Raw genomic sequence first — 16764 nt, forward strand, 5'->3', positions numbered from 1 at the left:
GAGAAAAGGTACCCCTCAGGCTGAAGCTCATGCACCAAACTCACAGAAGAGACCCTGTCTGTCTCCTTCACACCTATACCCTCAGCACTTAGCCTGGAGCCTGGCATGCAACAGCTCCTGGGTATGTTTGGTAAGTCAGTCCATCTATGTACTGCTGAAAAGAACACATCGGTAAGAGTTATTCTGCATGCTTCCACAAGGTCTTATACTTGGGTGTTTGGTATTTATATGAAAGTGGTCCCTCCTGCCACCTTCCCATCCCCTAAACACACACCTCAATTGATAGCAGTTCATTTGACAATACTGGCTGAGCACTTGCTAGGAATATAGCACACACCAGCCAGAGCTCTATCCTGGTGATGAGTCACAAAAGCCTACCTCTAAGAGGTGAAGTACCGTACCCATGGTCCCTAATGGAATCCCCATTCAAACCCAAGTGAGGCCTGACTCCAGAACTCAACAGCTGTTCCACCTTCCCCCAGGAGACCTAAGAACTGAGACACAGAAGAAATGAGCCTGCTTCTCCCTCAACCCATCACTGTGTCCACAGTAGGACTCCTGTGGGCATCTCCTCCCAAGCTCCCCCATCTACTTACTATTATTTGAAACAGGCCTACAGGCATAATGGCCCCTATAATTCTAACTGGAAGAGCTCCCATTTCACCCACTGTGGCCTGTGTTGCTGTTGCCTGGGTATCGCAAACAATGGATCCTCTGCGTTTAGACCTGTCCTAGAGACCTCAGACCCTGGACTTGGCAGTTTCATTTTATAAACCAGTAGTTCCACTCCAAACCCCTGACTTTTCTACACAAGGCCAGACAGGCCCTGTGCTACATAAGTTGATTCCACAGAATACCATCAAGATCCAATGTGATGTAGCCACGTACCACCCAGCTCTCTAGCCAACAAGGGCTCAGGAGTCACATGGATTGGCTTCATCTTGAAATAACAGTGATCAGATAAGCTCACTACTGATGAGATAAGATCAAAGTGGATGATCTGTTGCAGACGGATGACACAAGTTTCAAAATGCCAGCATAATGTTGTCTACATGCTTTAAGCCAGGGAGAGGCAGTTGGGTTAGGTAGGACACACACTGGACTAGGTGCTCCAGCCCTGCACAAACTTGTTGCTTGAAGCTGGCAATTACTCTCTTTGGGCCTCATGTTTTTAATTTTAAGAGGAAAATGTTCGACATAGTCTAATTTAAACACAAATTTATATATATATATATATATATTTTTTTTTTTTACAAATTTATATTTTATTTATTTACTTATTTGTTTACAAATTTATATTTTAAAATGACACTGTATTGGCCAAATGAAGACCACCTGTTCGACATAGTCTAATTTAAACACTTACAAATTTATATTTTATTTATTTATTTATTTACAAATTTATATTTTAAAATGACCCTGTGTTGGCGAAATGAAGACCACCTGTAAGTTACCTAAGCCTATAGCCACCATTGTCAAGCAGGCACTAGGCCAGAGGTCAGCCACCTTGCTCTGTAAAAGGCCAGATAGCAAATATTTAGGCTTTGCTGGCCAAGAGGCAAAATTGAGCATATTATGTAATTGCTTATATTAACAAAAGAAAAAACAAATTTCCACAAATGTTTTATTGATGAAATTCAAAATATAATCATTAAGTACATTTTGGAATATAGGTCTATTAAGAAGAATGGAATTTCCAGGGAAGAAACCAATTTTGCTTAATGGGTTTCAAAGGTAGCATTCTCTACGTAGTCAGTTACAAATATCCTTCTGTAAAAACCATTCTTAGCTCACAGGCCACGTGGGTGGGCAGGATACACCGGCCCACAGTAGTTGACTACTGCTTCAGACAATTGCTAGCAGGGTGGCTGGACATTCAGGCTATCATTCCCACTTCATTATTAATAGTATCTCTTTCACTCCCAAAACGGTTCTGGGCAGATAAGGAATTATATGTTAGTTTTCTGATTTTTAGCTAAGAAAGTTTTCTTCTGGAGGGTTGTAAGCAGGGAAGTGCTTATTCGAGGCCTAAATTAAACAGGATCCTGAATGTGGTTAGTTCTCAAAACTCACTGCATAAAAATCACTTGGGGGCATTAAGAGAAACAGATGCATGGCTTTCACCTCCTAATTCAACTGGTCAGGGTGTTTGTATATTTTCTTATTTTTTATTTATTTTTTTAAGATTTTATTTATTTATGAGAGACACACAGAGAGAGAGAGAGAGAGAGAGAGGCAGAGACACAGGCAGAGGGAGAAGCAGGCTCCATGCAGGGAGCCCGACATAGGACTCGATCCCGGGACTCCAGGATCACACTGGGCTGAAGGCAGGGCTAAACCGCTGGGCCACCCGGGCTGCCCTGTATATTTAAAAAAAAAAAAAAAAAAAAAAGCTCTCTGGGTGGTTGCATTGCACAAGAAGGGGTGTGAGAACATTCAGGGTATCTGAGGAGAATGGCTCTGTCAAGAGAAATCAGGGAGCAATGATAAACTGAGGGACTCCCAAGCCCTTATGTAGAAGTGCAATGGTGCACAGGAACCTTGTTGTGGCTGGAATGGTAAGTGTGAAAGGCCTCAGGGACCCGGCCATCAGGGAAGACCTTACTTTGTATGCATTGAGGACCTGCAGGGTGTTTCCAGATGCCAGCTTTAGCTGGATCAGTTCTTGATTCTTTGCTTCAATTGTCTCTAAAAACTGAGCATTCTCGATCTTCAGCTGCTGAAAATCAACATCATGGAGGGCCTCGCCTACCTCTTCCTTCTACAGCTCAGAAAGAAGAAAGAAATAACGTGAGGCTGTGACTTCTGAATCTGACTCCTACCTTGTAGTTCTGGATGAGATTCTGAAAGTTGGTCATCATTCAGTCAGTCATTCAACAAACATGGACTGGGGATCTGCTTGGCGCAGGACACTGGGATAGAAATCTGAATAAATACAATAGTCCCCGGCCTCAAGGAGCACATATTCACCCAGGGTTCAGACAGGTTGCAGTGTGGTGTAGTAAGAGGGGCAGAGGGCACACGGAAGCCATTCAGCCAGTCCAGAGAATGCGAGGCTCAGTCAGAGAAGACTTCCCACAAGAGGTAGTGTCTAAACAGGGCTATGAAAGGAGACTGTATAAAAGTTGTTTTTGCCCTGGAAAGGCCAGGACCAGCAGTCCATAAATTCCCATCCTGTGATCACATGACACTTCTGTACTGTAGTTGTATCGGTGTATTGGGTTCCCTCCACAACCTGGCCTGCCTCCTCTGCTGCACCAGGCCAGGCCATCTTACACTGGTGGTAGGCAACAGCTGAACCCAGGAATTGTTCCTCATCCCCACACTCTACCCACGCAATACCTCTAAGGAGGCTTTTTCCCTTTCCTCTAAACCAACACACCAATTTCCTTAGGCCCCAGTGATGACCCATCTTCCAGCTCAAACACTCCTAATCCATCTTCCACACCAGGAGAACCCCTGCTGCAGCTCTGTGGTCCCTGCTGTTGTTGCGTCTGGATAGCAGTTCCACATCCTGCCTTTTCCTACCATCCCCATGCGCCACTAGTATGTGAGCTCCTGAGGACAGGACCACCTCGGTGGCAGCTCTGTGTGGCACTGGCTTTCGGGCTAAAAGTCATCCATCTCCTCCCTCTCTCACACTTAAATCCCCTCCTCATGATGCCTGAGCTTGCACAAAGCCTGGAGTACCAGGAACTCTCTCTGTGGAGGCAGCTCCTCTCTCCTTTCTTACACAAACCTCATTATTTCAAATCTCCTTCAATGACAGGGGACACCGTCCCTCCAGCCTTTGCTCCTGCTGGGGACCTCCAAGGCAGTGCATTTTCTCCTCTCCATAGCTGCCCTGGGCCCTCCTGAGTCTTCTTGGGTCCCTCAGCCCCAGGTCATCTGACGGGCTCTCAGTTCCCCTTGCTCTCCAGCTCCCTCTCGTGTGTGAACTCTGAGTTACCAATTCTTGCAAGAATGCAGCTCTCACTGAGACACAGCACTCCAGGTAGGGCTGCTCAGAACAAGACAATAAGCCCAACCCTTTCTTGGTGGGGCACTGTGGTTCTCGGGGTGCAACCCAGGCCATAGCATCACTTCCAGCTGAGCTGACTTTATCAGGTACCCTACGGTTAAGCCATCTGGCACCTGTGCAGATGTCCTGGTAGATTGAAATAGAGAAGCTTACTTTGTCCTCAGTTACTCCATGATGTTACAGCTGTCCCAGCTTGTCGCCTTTTGGGATCCCAAGTCAATCAGGCAATAATTCCAGACACATTAATTCTCCTGCACAACTCTGTGTCACTGTCAGTTGCCAACCTCTAATATACAAGACATCAGTGCCCATATTCAAGTTAATGAAAAAAATTGGAGCTAGGAGAGGATGAGCCATGTAATCACATCTGAGAGGCCCTGTGCTGAGTCTGCCTTACTACCTTTCTTCAGGAGCCTTTAGTCTGCTGCAAAGGCAACCAAAGCACCCTATAACTGTGTCACCCAGGCCAGGCTCACCAAAAAACGTCAATAAGTACATCACAAGGGTCTTTTATTTATTTTTTATATAAATTTATTTTTCTTATTGGTGTTCAATTTGCCAACATATAGAATAACACCCAGTGTTCATCCCATCAAGTGCCCCCCTCAGTGCCCGTCACCCGGTCACCCCCACCCCCTGCCCACCTCCCCTTCCACCCCCCCTAGTTCGTTTCCCAGGGTTAGGAGTCTCTCATGTTCTGTCTCACAAGGGTCTTTTAAATACAAGCCAACTACATCTACAGATTTGCCGGCACTGTAACTGTGTGAGTTTCCTTTCACTGCTGTGACAAATTACCACAAACTCAGTGGCTGAAAACAAAAATCTATTATCTTATGGCTCATGAAGTCAGAAGTCCAAAATAGTTCTTGGGGCTAAAATTAAGGTGTTGGTAGAGCTGCGTTCCTTCTGGAGGCTCTAGAAGAGAATCTGTCTCCTTGCCTTTCCCAGCTTCTAGAGGCTGCCCACACTCTTTTGTTCATGACCCCTTCCTGTACCTTAGAAGTTCATCACTCTGATCTCTGTTCCAGGATCCCAACTCTCCCTCCTTCCTCCCTCCTACAAGGGCTTTTGGGATGATATTGGACCCACTCAGATAATCCAAGATAATCTCCCTTAGAGTCAAGGGGAGATTATTTCAAGATCATCTCAAGATCCTTAACTTAATTACCCTTGCAAAATCCTTTCGCAATGTGAGGTAACAGATTCAGATTCCAAGGATTAGTACTTCAACATCTTTGGGAATGCATTGTTCTACCTTCAACAGTAACCTAAAAAAAAAAGAAAGAAAGAAAAGAAAGAAAAGAAAGAAAGAAAGAGCGAGACACATACCTGCCTCAATTGTAAAAGCATCTTTTTCCTCTGTACTTTGAGAGAAACATTTTTCAAACGTAATTTATCCTTCATATTATCCTAAAAAATACAAGTAAATTTTAATCCACTTCTCTTTGTCTTCTCTGTTGGTTTGAAAAGTTGAAAAGTCTGGGGCTACACCCCAAATCTTAAGTCCTCTAACATTCAGTCACTTATTTTTAGGTCTTTTTACATTTACCCAAGCAGTAACACTTCACTCGTGACCAAGAAGCAGAAGTAACTGGGTCTGCTCCTGCAAATCTTCTATTATTTTTAAATTCGAGATCATTTGGATATATAATTTGGATATGGGGCCATTCCTGACAAAATGATCTTATGATTCTTTGGTCTTTTATTCTCTTGGTAGTTTATATAATTTTTATCACTTATAACAGGCTAGGGTTAGTAGCTCTACTCATGTTCAGGATCCAAAGCTTGACATGCTACAAAATCTTTGGAAGTTTAGGAGCATTTTATGTCTCATTGTTGTAATAATGGAATTTGAAGAGACTGGAATTTACCTGTCCTCCTCCATGTAGTCACCTGACTAGAAAGATCTATACTGCTTTTCTCTAGAAAATATATCAGATCTTGAAACAAATAGCAACGATAAAAAAGAAAAAAAAAATCAGTCTGAGGTGGCTCAATGGGTTAAGTGTCTGCCTTCAGCTCAGGTCATGATCCCGGGTCCTGGGATTGAGCCCCACATCGCATAGGGCTCCCTACTCAGCAGGAGTCTGCTTCTCCCTATGTCCCTCTCCCTGCTCATGCTCTCCCTCAAATAAATAAATAAATAAATTTAAAAAATCAGTCTGAGATACTACTAATATTCATCCAGCCTGATTGATTTTAGCCTTGATAAGCTTGCACTTTTTTAAGACATACAATTTGGGGGATGCAATAAATCTGCACATGTGGACATTTTTGGTGGACCAAATGGAGGGTGACTGCTGCACATGGGTCTTTTTTATGTCTTCATTCTGTGAATCTATTCTCCCATCTAAGCTCCAGCCTCCTGCCAACTCACCCTCCGGTGGTTCATGTCCTCAATGTACTTCATCACTTTCTGAGTGGCCAAAATACTCCCTTTCTTCTTGGATATGGTTTTGAGAATATCTTTTTTAAACTCATGCACTGCTCTCTGAACTTCAGTCCATCGGATTTCAGCTTCCTCAATGATAGCCTGAAGGAGTAAGCACAAAGAAAGTACAGTTCCCAAAAATCTTCAAGGATATCTCCCTCTAAGGAAACCTAAGTTCTCAGGCCTCTTTGTGCCCTAATACAAAATGTTTCTTCTTGGCCTTAGAAATGTATCCATAAGATACAAATTTGACTACATTAATGTTATTATTAAAAAGCAGGTCTCAGGTGCCTGGGTGGCTCAGTCAGTAGAGCATCTACCTTCGGCTCAGGTCATGACCTCAGGGTCCTGGGATTGAGCCCGTGTGGGGCTCCCTGCTCAGTGGGAAGTCTGCTTCTCCCTCTCCCTCTGACTCTCCACACCTTGTGCATTCTCTCCCTCTCAAATAGATTTTTCAAAAGCAGGCCTCAAAAAAAGGGAGGTATCCACAAAAAGGGGGTGAACAAAATCAGGGCCTAAAGTATCTCTGTACAGATCTATTTCCATGCCTGAAATATCATTTATCCACTAAAAATTATATCATAATGTAATGTGATAGGATAGGATAGGATAGGATAGGATAGGATATAAAAAATATCTGGAAAGGTATACATCAAAACATTAGCTACAGTCACATCTAGAGAGGCGGATCACTAGGGAGACCAACACTTAACATATACTACAGTAATTTGAAAAAAGATGCTATAAATGAATATATACATATTCACACAGAAAGACTGTAAATGCAAAATACAATTTACAAAATAATGTAATACTTTTTATAAAGACATTCATATATGCCGAAAAAATAATCTAAACTCTAGGAGATAAACACAAAAGTCAACATTAATGACCTCTAGGTAGATTGTGGATGTCTATAAATGCTCCTTTAGCTTACCTGTACATTTGAATTTGGTACAACATAGAGATTGTCTTTAAATAAGAAAACACAAACACATGCATACACATTATTTGAAAGAATAAAATGAAAAGGTATCCGTAACATGGAGGGTGATGAACTTATAAGTGAAATATTTTTTTTAAAGCCAATTTGGACTATTTATTTATTTTTATTTTTTTATTTTTTATGATAGTCGCACAGAGAGAGAGAGAGAGAGGCAGAGACATAGGCAGAGGGAGAAGCAGGCTCCATGCACCAGGAGCCCGACGTGGGATTCAATCCCAGGTCTCCGGGATCACGCCCTGGGCCAAAGGCAGGCGCCAAACCGCTGCACCACCCAGGGATCCCTTATAAGTGAAATATTAAAAAAAAAATTATATTAGAAGAAAAAAAAAAAAAAATTATATTAGAGGTCCAAAGAGAAAGAAAGAAAGAGAGAAAAAGAAAGAAAGAAAGAAAGAAAGAAAGAAAGAAAGAAAGAAAGAAAGAAGGAAAGAAAGAAGGAAAGAAAGAAGGAAAGAAAGAAGGAAAGAAAGAAGGAAAGAAGGAAAGAAGGAAAGAAGGAAAGAAGGAAAGAAAGAAAGAAAGAAAGAAAGAAAGAAAGAAAGAAAGAAAGAAAGAAAAGGTATCCATAGCTGTAGAGCAAATCATCTTAGTTCCAGCTTTGTCCCTGGGCATCAAGAAGCAAAAGCATCTTCCTTCACTGGAAGGAGCCCCTGCCCTCCCCACTGTCTTCACGTGCCAGAACCTCAACCAACTTTCAACACTCACTCTCCTGCTCAGCCATCTTCATTGAGGTTCTACTTCCTAAGGCATCAAAGATAAACTCCCTTGCCTGGCTCTAAAGGTCTCACAGCCCTCCTTGGCCCTATTTCCTCAAAAAGCCCCCCAAACACACCAGCCCCTTCAATGTCTCAAGACTTACCATGTTCATTCCCACCTCTACTTCCTTGCTCATGTCATTCACCTTATCTGGGGTCCCTTTCTTTTCTAGTACTTTGCTTTATTCCTCATCTTCTTCAAGACCATGCCAAGCCCTATACCATGCTATAACCCACCTCCTCAAAAAGTCGTCTTTGGCCACTCTAGCTCACGTTAACATGTTGTAATTCAACAATGTATGTTGGGAAAGAGGGGGGGCCAAAGATACAGATGCAGTGAAACGCTGGGACACCTGCACCCCAATGTTTATAGCAGCAATGTCCACAATAGCCAAACCGTGGAAGGAGCCTTGGTGTCCATCGAAAAGATGAATGGATAAAGAAGATGTGGTGTGTGTATACAATGGAATATTACTCAGCCATTAGAAACGACAAATACCCACCATTTGCTTCGATGTGGATGGAACTGGAGGGTATCATGCTGAGTGAAGTAAGTCAATCAGAGAAGGACAAACATTATATGGTCTCATTCATTTGGGGAATATAAAAAATAGTGAAAGGGAATAAAGGGGAAAGGAGAGAAAATGAGTGGGAAATATCAGAGAGGGAGACAGAACATGAGAGACTCCTAACTCTGGGAAATGAACAAGGGATGGTGGAAAGGGAGGTGGGTGGGGGGAGGGGTGACTGGGTGATGGGCACTGAGGGGGGCACTTGATGGGATGAGCACTGGGTGTTATGCTCTATGTTGGCAAATTGAACTCCAATAAAAAAATAAAAATAAATAAAAATTAAAAAAGGATTTATCAAACAAAAAAAAAAAGAAAGAGGGCGGGCATGAGGCAAGGAAGAGATGGAGGGAGGTTAGGTTTATGTGGTACAGATGATTCCATCAATAAAGACATGAATCTACTGCAATGAGTGTGAGTCACTGTGCCCACGTTTAGAAATAGAAAAATTTATAAATAGAACAGAAATACCTGTTTTTCATTCAATATTGCTCTCTAATGCAAGCCAACAACTATATCCCATGGGCAACTGAACTAACAGTGATATTTGCTCACTGGAGGAAAACTGACCATTTGGTCTCCAACAAGACCTGGACCATGGTCATGCATAACCAACACAGAAAGATTTAAAGGATTTTTCATCTAACCCACTGACTTAAATCCTAAATTACTTATGCGATTAAGGAATTACTACACATTTTTAAGGGCATTTCTGTTTATTGTGGTTATTTTTTTGAAGAATTCATATCTTAGAGACATATATGGAAATATGTATAAATGATATGTTGAGGTATCACTTGCTAATAGCCCAGTGGCCCCATCATGAGGGAGAATTTGGTAGGGATACAGAAGAAATAAGGGTGGCCATATGTTGATGACTGTTGCACATGGTTGTTGAGTGCATAGGGGTCCATTGTGCTAGCCTCTCTACATGTGTGAATTTTTGAAATTTTCCATTTAAAAAAGTTAAAGGGCACCTGGGTGGCACAATCAGTTAAGCATCCAACCCTTGGTCAGGTCATGACCTCAAGGTTGGAGCCCATGTCAGAGTCTGCTTGAGATTCTCTCTCCCTCTCCCTCTGCCCCTCCTGTTCATGCTCACTCTCCCTCTCTCTAAAATAAATACATCTAAAAAAGAAAAAAGGTTTATAATTTGTTGTCTCTTCCAGCATCTGGGAAGTTCCTTAAAAGTCGGGTTTAATTTCTCTTCTCCTACTGATGCTTCTTTCAAAATAACAATTATATGATCATATTCTCGGTCCTTCTCAATGAGGTGGAAGTGGGGAGCCCAGGAAGGACCAGCCACAGAGAAAATGATATACCTCATGATGCTGCAGGTCTCGTTCAGCATTTGCTCTCATGTGCCTGATCTCGTCCTTCATGTCTTCCAGCTCCTTTTGTACAAGCTCGCATTTTTGGTCACAACTGAGGCCTATCACATGGTCCATACCTATACGGGATTTGGATCTATGCTTGCCTCGGAACTGTAATAAAAGCAAAACCAAGCCACTGTCAGTAGGAATTTATGCTCAAATTGGGCATCAAAGTGACCACTCAGACCTGCTAGAAATTACTCTGAGTGACAGCCAGGGAGAACAAATGCAACGTGAAAGGATGTGGGATATTAGGTATGAGGTGATGTTTATTTCAGAAGTCAGCCTAAGGCCCTGTGCTAAAGAATTCAAAGGCCTGTTCTTGATAATGACCTTAAAATAAATAAAGGAAAGTGTCTTGAGGCTATGGAAGGACTGTGAACCTACTATAGACCAGCATTCAAGTCAGTGTCAGGGGAAGCCCAGAGCTCAATGCTTCTTAAACTGAACACAGAAGAGAAATTGCATCTGGGGGCACAGTGTTCAGCAAAAAAACCAAACAGACAAAAATATTTTGATTCCCTACACATTTAAGCCAAAGGTCACCAGCAGATGGCCCAGGGAATGTGTGGGCCTGGAGATGAGACTGCTTGGCTCTCAAAAGATGGATCTACATCCAGTTGTATATTTTCAAAAATTAATTACCCACATTTGAAAATTGGGACATTCCACCACAATCATCTATATTTTCAGCTTCTCTTGTAAAATCAGCTCTGGGGGGGATCCCTGGGTGGCTCAGCGGTTTAGCACCTGCCTTTGGCCCAGGGCATGTCCTGGAGTCCCAGGATCGAGTCCCATGTCGGGCTCCCTGCATGGAGCCTGCTTCTTCCATCTGCCTATTTCTCTGCCTCTCTCTCTGTGTCTCTCATGAATAAATAAAATATTAAAAAAAAAAATCAGCTCTGGCAATACCAGGCCACCTGGTTTGGCTTTTAGATGAGGGAGGAAAGCTTCCATGCCCACAGCAGGTTCACTTCACTCCTATTATAGGTGGCTAGCTGGGCCCTGTAAACATTCGAGTCCCCCAATTTAAAGGAATTATTTCAAACAAACTAAGATATTCTGGGAGAGTCAATCCACTATTAATTGAACCTGATTCCCTTCACACTCACTTGAAAGAAAAACCTTGGGAGGGAAGGAAGAATCAAAAGTAGAATAGGGAGAGAATTATATGCCAAAGAGGACACACCAGAGGCAGATACACAAATACTACTTGTATCTAAAGGGACAAAGAGAATAAAAGAATTATTAGATCTCCACAGTATACCTGTGCAAATTCGGCTCCTGATGTAATTTCTGATAATCGTGGATGTCGCTGATCCCTGGGCTCCAGTTTATTATAATATTTCTCAAACATCTCTGTCTCAGTTTTGAGAGCAGAGTTTCCATAGCTACAAGACAGAGGGTACCTGAGTAAGTTCCACTTATAAGAGTTCAAACCCCAAATAACTAGTATTTAATACTTAGCAGCTACCTTTACCTTCTGCAAAACACTCAACTGCTTGGTACCTCAAATTCCTCATCTGTAAAATGAGAATAGTAACAGTGCCTATTATGAAGAGTTGCAATAAGAAAGGCAAAGCCTTTAGAACAGTGCCTTGCACATAGTAAGTTCTATTTAAATATCTGATTTTGGGACGCCTGGGTGGCTCAGTGGTTGGGCGGCTGCCTTCAGCTCTGGTCATGGTCCCGGGATCCAGGATCGAGTCCCACATTGGGCTCCCCGCATGAAGCCCGCTTCTCCCTCTGCCTGTGTCTCTGCCTCTCTGTGTGTGTGTGTCTCTCATAAATAAATAAATAAATAAATAAATAAATAAATAAATAAATAAATATCTGATTTTTTTCAAATGTCTAATAAGCCACGAAACAAAAAACTGGCATTATGTTGAAAATCGTTGCTGAGATGAAGCTACAAATTCCACTTTCCAGTATCTTCGAACCCATTCATGAAATTCCTTCTGAATTACTACATGCTTGAAGTTACTACATATCCACAATCTTTGGATGTTTGCTTTGGTTTATGTTTCTCAGCTGTTCCTTCCAGCACCAGAGATGAAGTATCCACAAGAAGCATATTATAAATGGTGGAAAAGCTCGGAATAAACTGGGGATGACAAACCTCGTTTATCCTGTATATGCGAAGATTTTGACCTTTTTAACTTTTATATATTTAAAACATACAAGTTATGTGTGCACGATATATATGAATACATGCATATTGGATAATACTGAGGGAATTCCTGTGGGCTAAAATTTAAGGTTTCCCCCCAGCACATCATGCCGCATTCCAGAAACTGTAGCTATTAATAAGATTACCTCAGTTCTGACCTCAACTGTTCACGGACATTGTGAAGTAACAGCCGCTCCGCTGCTACAACCGGATACTCTGTGAGACCGGGAAGTTGTACAGTTGACCTCTGACCCTCCGGAGCGGCCGGCCTACCTGAGCTCTTCCACCAGCTCACACAGCTGGATAATCGGCAGCTCGTTCTCCTCCCCGCCCTGCAACTCGACGACGGCGGTCTCGGAGTCCTCCTCATCAGTCATCTCTGCGCCCCGGCAGCCTCGCCAATGCCGGGAGAGACCGAGGGCGCAGAGCGCCAGCGGCCGAGCGTCACGCGGCCGGCGGCCACCTCGCGGCGCGTTGCCGGAGCGACCGGACGCGTGCGTGAGGGGCGGGGCCTCCGCCGGCAACGCGCGGCGCCGCCGAGCGAGCGGCCTCCCGCGCTCCTTCAGCAGCCATCGTCACCACGCCGCTACCTGCCGCTGCTGTTTGCGCCGCGCTTGCTCTGCCGTTGGCGCTGTGCCAAGCACGGTTGAGGCAAATCCTTGCAACGCTCTTGTAACATTATCTATTATTCTGCTTATTCTCCAAATAGAGGAAACAGACCCGGAAAGTTAATCTGACTTGTCGGAGTGTCCTCCTTCCCCCGCCTCGCTGTGAGGCCTCTGTTTCTGCTCACCCCCTGGTGCTTCACCCACACGAACTGCAGTTTCTCTCAGACACCGATATCCTGCATTCCTGGAAGGGAAAAGCTGACCGATTATTAAATGGTATAAATTCAAGAGACATCCCTAAATAGGCACCGAAACAGCCATGATGTGCTGGGGGAACGTAAGGAACCGACAATCCTGAATCCAGCTCTCGCTTCAGATTAAGTGAGGGAAAGAGCCCCTAAACCCACTGTTGCAAGTGGAGTGACGAGAGCAACAATGGGGCGCCTCACAGTTTTTCACAGCCATCATTTCATTTAATCCTCCAAACAGTCTTATGAAATTAGTCTTACTGTCTTCATTTCACGGATCAGGAACTGAGCAGTAGCTTGGCGGAGTGGGCCGTGGTCACACAGGAATGGAATCAAGGTCTGGCCGAACCGGAAGCTCCTACAGTCAGGTTCTACACTGATGTGTGCCCCGCAAGGACCCGCCGGGCGGCAGCCTGGCGTTCTGTCTGCCCGCCCTGGGATGGAAGAAGGCCAAGGTGAGCAGCCTTCTCCGGGTCAGGTGCGCGCTGGATGTGGTTAGAAGGCAAGCTATAATAAACTGCTTAGAGTGGAGGTCAGCCACCTCCTCCCATAAAGGACGTACCTTAGCATCAACATACAGTTACTAAACTCCAAAGAAAGATCTTTTGTTTTGGGGGATTTGGTTTTTATTTTGCATAGGGTGCAGATTTGGGGCCAGAGTGGAATTACTGGAGATGATGGCAGAGAGGCTGAGCCCTGCCATCACCTTCTTCTCTCTGGTAGGCCTCTCTAGGAGCAATGCAGACCACGTTTAGAGATACTGAAGATGCTCATAGACCAGGTGATACAAATAGATGCCCACCCCAAGAGGGCCAGAAAGGACTCTGTGCGGCAGGTCCACACAAGTTCCATAAGGTTAGAAGTATTGATGATAGGGAAAGATGCAGTGTGAAGCTTAAAGTAAGATCTAGTTGAGGGACCACAATTCAGGACATGGGATTTTGCAAAAACACCATGCAGTCCACAGGAGGATATTTCACACCATTTGAAAACCAGCTCCTGGCCTGGTTTTAGACCCTCATAGGGACAGAATGCTCAAGCATGCATCCAGGGGATCCCCGGGTGGCTCAGCGGTTTAGCACCAGCCTTTGGCCCAGGGCATGGTCCTGGAGTCCCAGGATGAAGTCCCACATCAGGCTCCCTGCATGGAGCCTGCTTCTCTCTCTGCCTCTCTCTCTCTCTCTCTCTCTCTGTCTCTCATGAATAAATAAATAATTCAAAAAAAAAAAAAAAAGCATGCATCCAGCCCTGCTCATCGTGATGTGAGTCCTGTTGGACCCACCGAGGTATAAAGTTGGACAGGCCCGGCTTCAGTCCATTGCAAAATGGAAATGTGCTGTCCAGGATCGAGTCCCAGAAGGACCAGGGAGCATGAGTAAGCTGCATGAGCAGGAAGTCCAGACCTACTTGTCATCCACCACACTCACACCCATTTACGCTCATGACCATATTAAGGGAGGGGACAGGATCACAACCAGCTAAAAAGGAGGAAAAAGCCTGAGCTTGGTTTAGAGGTGGGCTGGTTTGGAATGTGAGTACAAGCCCAACACTGAGGATGGCTGCATCACAACCACATTCATGGAAGGCTCTGAAAGACAGTAGAGGAGGAAAATCTTTTCACAGGGCAGAGCTGTGAGTGGCACCTGGTCATCTATTTTGTATGGAAGGAGAAGTGACCTCAGGTGAGAAGTGGTTACAGGAACTCATCTAAGGGGGAACTTTGGCTTAGGGACTCCCCATCAGCCTGGCTGAAATGCTGTTAGATGCTATCAGCTGAGAAATTTCCTCTCCAATCCTCCCTCTTTTCTTTCCCAAGTATGAGACCTGTACTGTGGCCTGAACACTCTCCCTATCTACTCCAGCTTCATCTTCCTTGTCCACCACAGGCATTTCTTCCATTAAATAAATTTCACAAGTCTAATTCCACCTTGGCTTAGAGGACCTGAACTGACACAAATAATAAATTTCAATCCTAAAGATGTTAAAATATAGTAATATAGCCTGTGTATGAACTAAAATCTGCATTTGCCAAACAAAAATACCTTGCTGTTCACACTCTGTTTTCCTGCATTACATTTTTAAAATTGTGGTAAAAAACACAACATAAAATTTAACATCTTAACCATTTCTAAGTGTATAGTCCAGTAGCATTTAGTATAGTCACATTGTTGGACAACCAACCTCCAGAGCTTTTTTACATTGCAAAACTGAAATTCTGTGCCCATCAAACAATAACCCTCCCTTCCTACCCACCCCCAGCCTCTGCCAACCACCATTCTACTTTCTGTCTCCAAGCACTTTGTGACTGCTTTCAATTCCTCAAATAACTCAATCAGAGGGGCCCCTGGATGGCTCAGTTGGTCAAGTGACTGCCTTTGGCTCAGGTCATGATCCCAGAGTAGTGAGATGGAGCTCTGCATTGGGCTCCCTGCTCAGCAGGGAATTTGCTTCTCCCTATCCCTCTCCCTCTCTTTGTTGATCTCTCTCTCTGTGTGTGTGTGTGTGTGTGTGTGTGTGTGTGTGTGTGTATGCTCTTGCTCTCTCTCTCGCTTGCTCTCTCTCTCTCAAATAAATAAAATCTTAAAAAATAATAAACTCAATCAGAAAGTATTTGTTTTTTGTGACAGGCTTTTTCACTTTAGCATGTTCTCAAGGTTCATTCCCAGGTAGCACGTGTCAGAGTTTCCTTCATATTGAAGGCTGAAAAATATTCTATTGTACATACATAACACATTTTGCTTCTCCATTCATCTGTCAATGGAGACTTGTGTTGCTTTAAAATTTAAACACAAATAAAAACAACAGTGCTTTAAAATTTAAACACAAATAAAAATTTCAAAACTTATTAAGTTGTATGTTGTTCAATATTTAAATATGTGCAGTGTATTGTACGTCAATTATACCTTAGTAAAGCTGTAAAACAAGCAAGCAAACAAACACAGTCTCTTCTCTACAGCCTTATACATCAAAGTACCTACTTAGTAGCTGCACACAAGTGTGGAGTGAGCATGTCAAACTCCTCCCTCCAAATCTGCTTTTCACCCATTCTTGTCCATCTCAGTAACTGGCAACTCCATCCTCTTAGGGACGCAGGCCAGAAAACTAGGAGTAATCACTGGCTAACTCTTGACTCCCCTCTTTTTCTTGGCCCTACATTGGATCTGTGAGCAGAGCCCATTGGCTGTGCATTCAGAATGAACCTAGAACTCTTCTCATTATTATGACCACCCTAGTTCAAGCTACCATCATCTTTTGCCTGAATTATCATAGTTGACCCCTCACTGTGCAACTTGTTACATGTCAGTTATATCCCCCCCCAAAAAAACCTAGGGTGGGGAGAAGAAAACACTGCCTATTTACCAAATTTTCACTCCTTTTATACTTTACCTCCTTTAGGTCTTTGCTTAAATTAATATCTTTGCAATAAGCCTTTCTTCATCACCCTAGGTAAAATTAGGCTCCCTCCCTACCTCCCTCTCCATCCCACCCTTGGTATTCTCTATCCTTTATTCTTTCCATAACACTTATAAATAAATTACTGTGCATTTTACTTATTCATTTATTAAAAGATTTTATTTACTTT

The 16764-nt window shown here is 43.5% G+C and overlaps 1 protein-coding gene across 12 annotated transcripts in view; it reads right to left on the reverse strand.

The window, feature by feature from the left end:
• CFAP263 (cilia and flagella associated protein 263) overlaps positions 1 to 12842 on the reverse strand; it is a 32136-nt gene extending 19294 nt beyond the window's left edge. The window contains exons 1-6 of one of the 12 annotated variants that reach the window (XM_026011836.2): positions 12599 to 12842; positions 11423 to 11546; positions 10105 to 10266; positions 6399 to 6554; positions 5351 to 5431; positions 2606 to 2761 (exon numbers count right to left, since the gene is read on the reverse strand). In XM_026011836.2, coding sequence (XP_025867621.1) covers positions 2606 to 2761; positions 5351 to 5431; positions 6399 to 6554; positions 10105 to 10266; positions 11423 to 11546; positions 12599 to 12702 — 783 coding nt within the window. In that variant the 5' untranslated portion in view covers positions 12703 to 12842. Of the gene's footprint in view, positions 1 to 2397; positions 2762 to 5350; positions 5432 to 6398; positions 6555 to 10104; positions 10267 to 11422; positions 11547 to 12471 lie in introns of those variants that run through there. The other 11 variants (XM_026011838.2, XM_026011839.2, XM_026011837.2 and 8 more) reach the window with 11 other exon arrangements.
• Positions 12843 to 16764: the final 3922 nt, after the last annotated feature.

The sequence above is a fragment of the Vulpes vulpes genome, chromosome 2 (assembly GCF_048418805.1).
Source record: "Vulpes vulpes isolate BD-2025 chromosome 2, VulVul3, whole genome shotgun sequence".
In the NCBI taxonomy this organism is placed as follows: Eukaryota; Metazoa; Chordata; class Mammalia; order Carnivora; family Canidae; genus Vulpes; species Vulpes vulpes.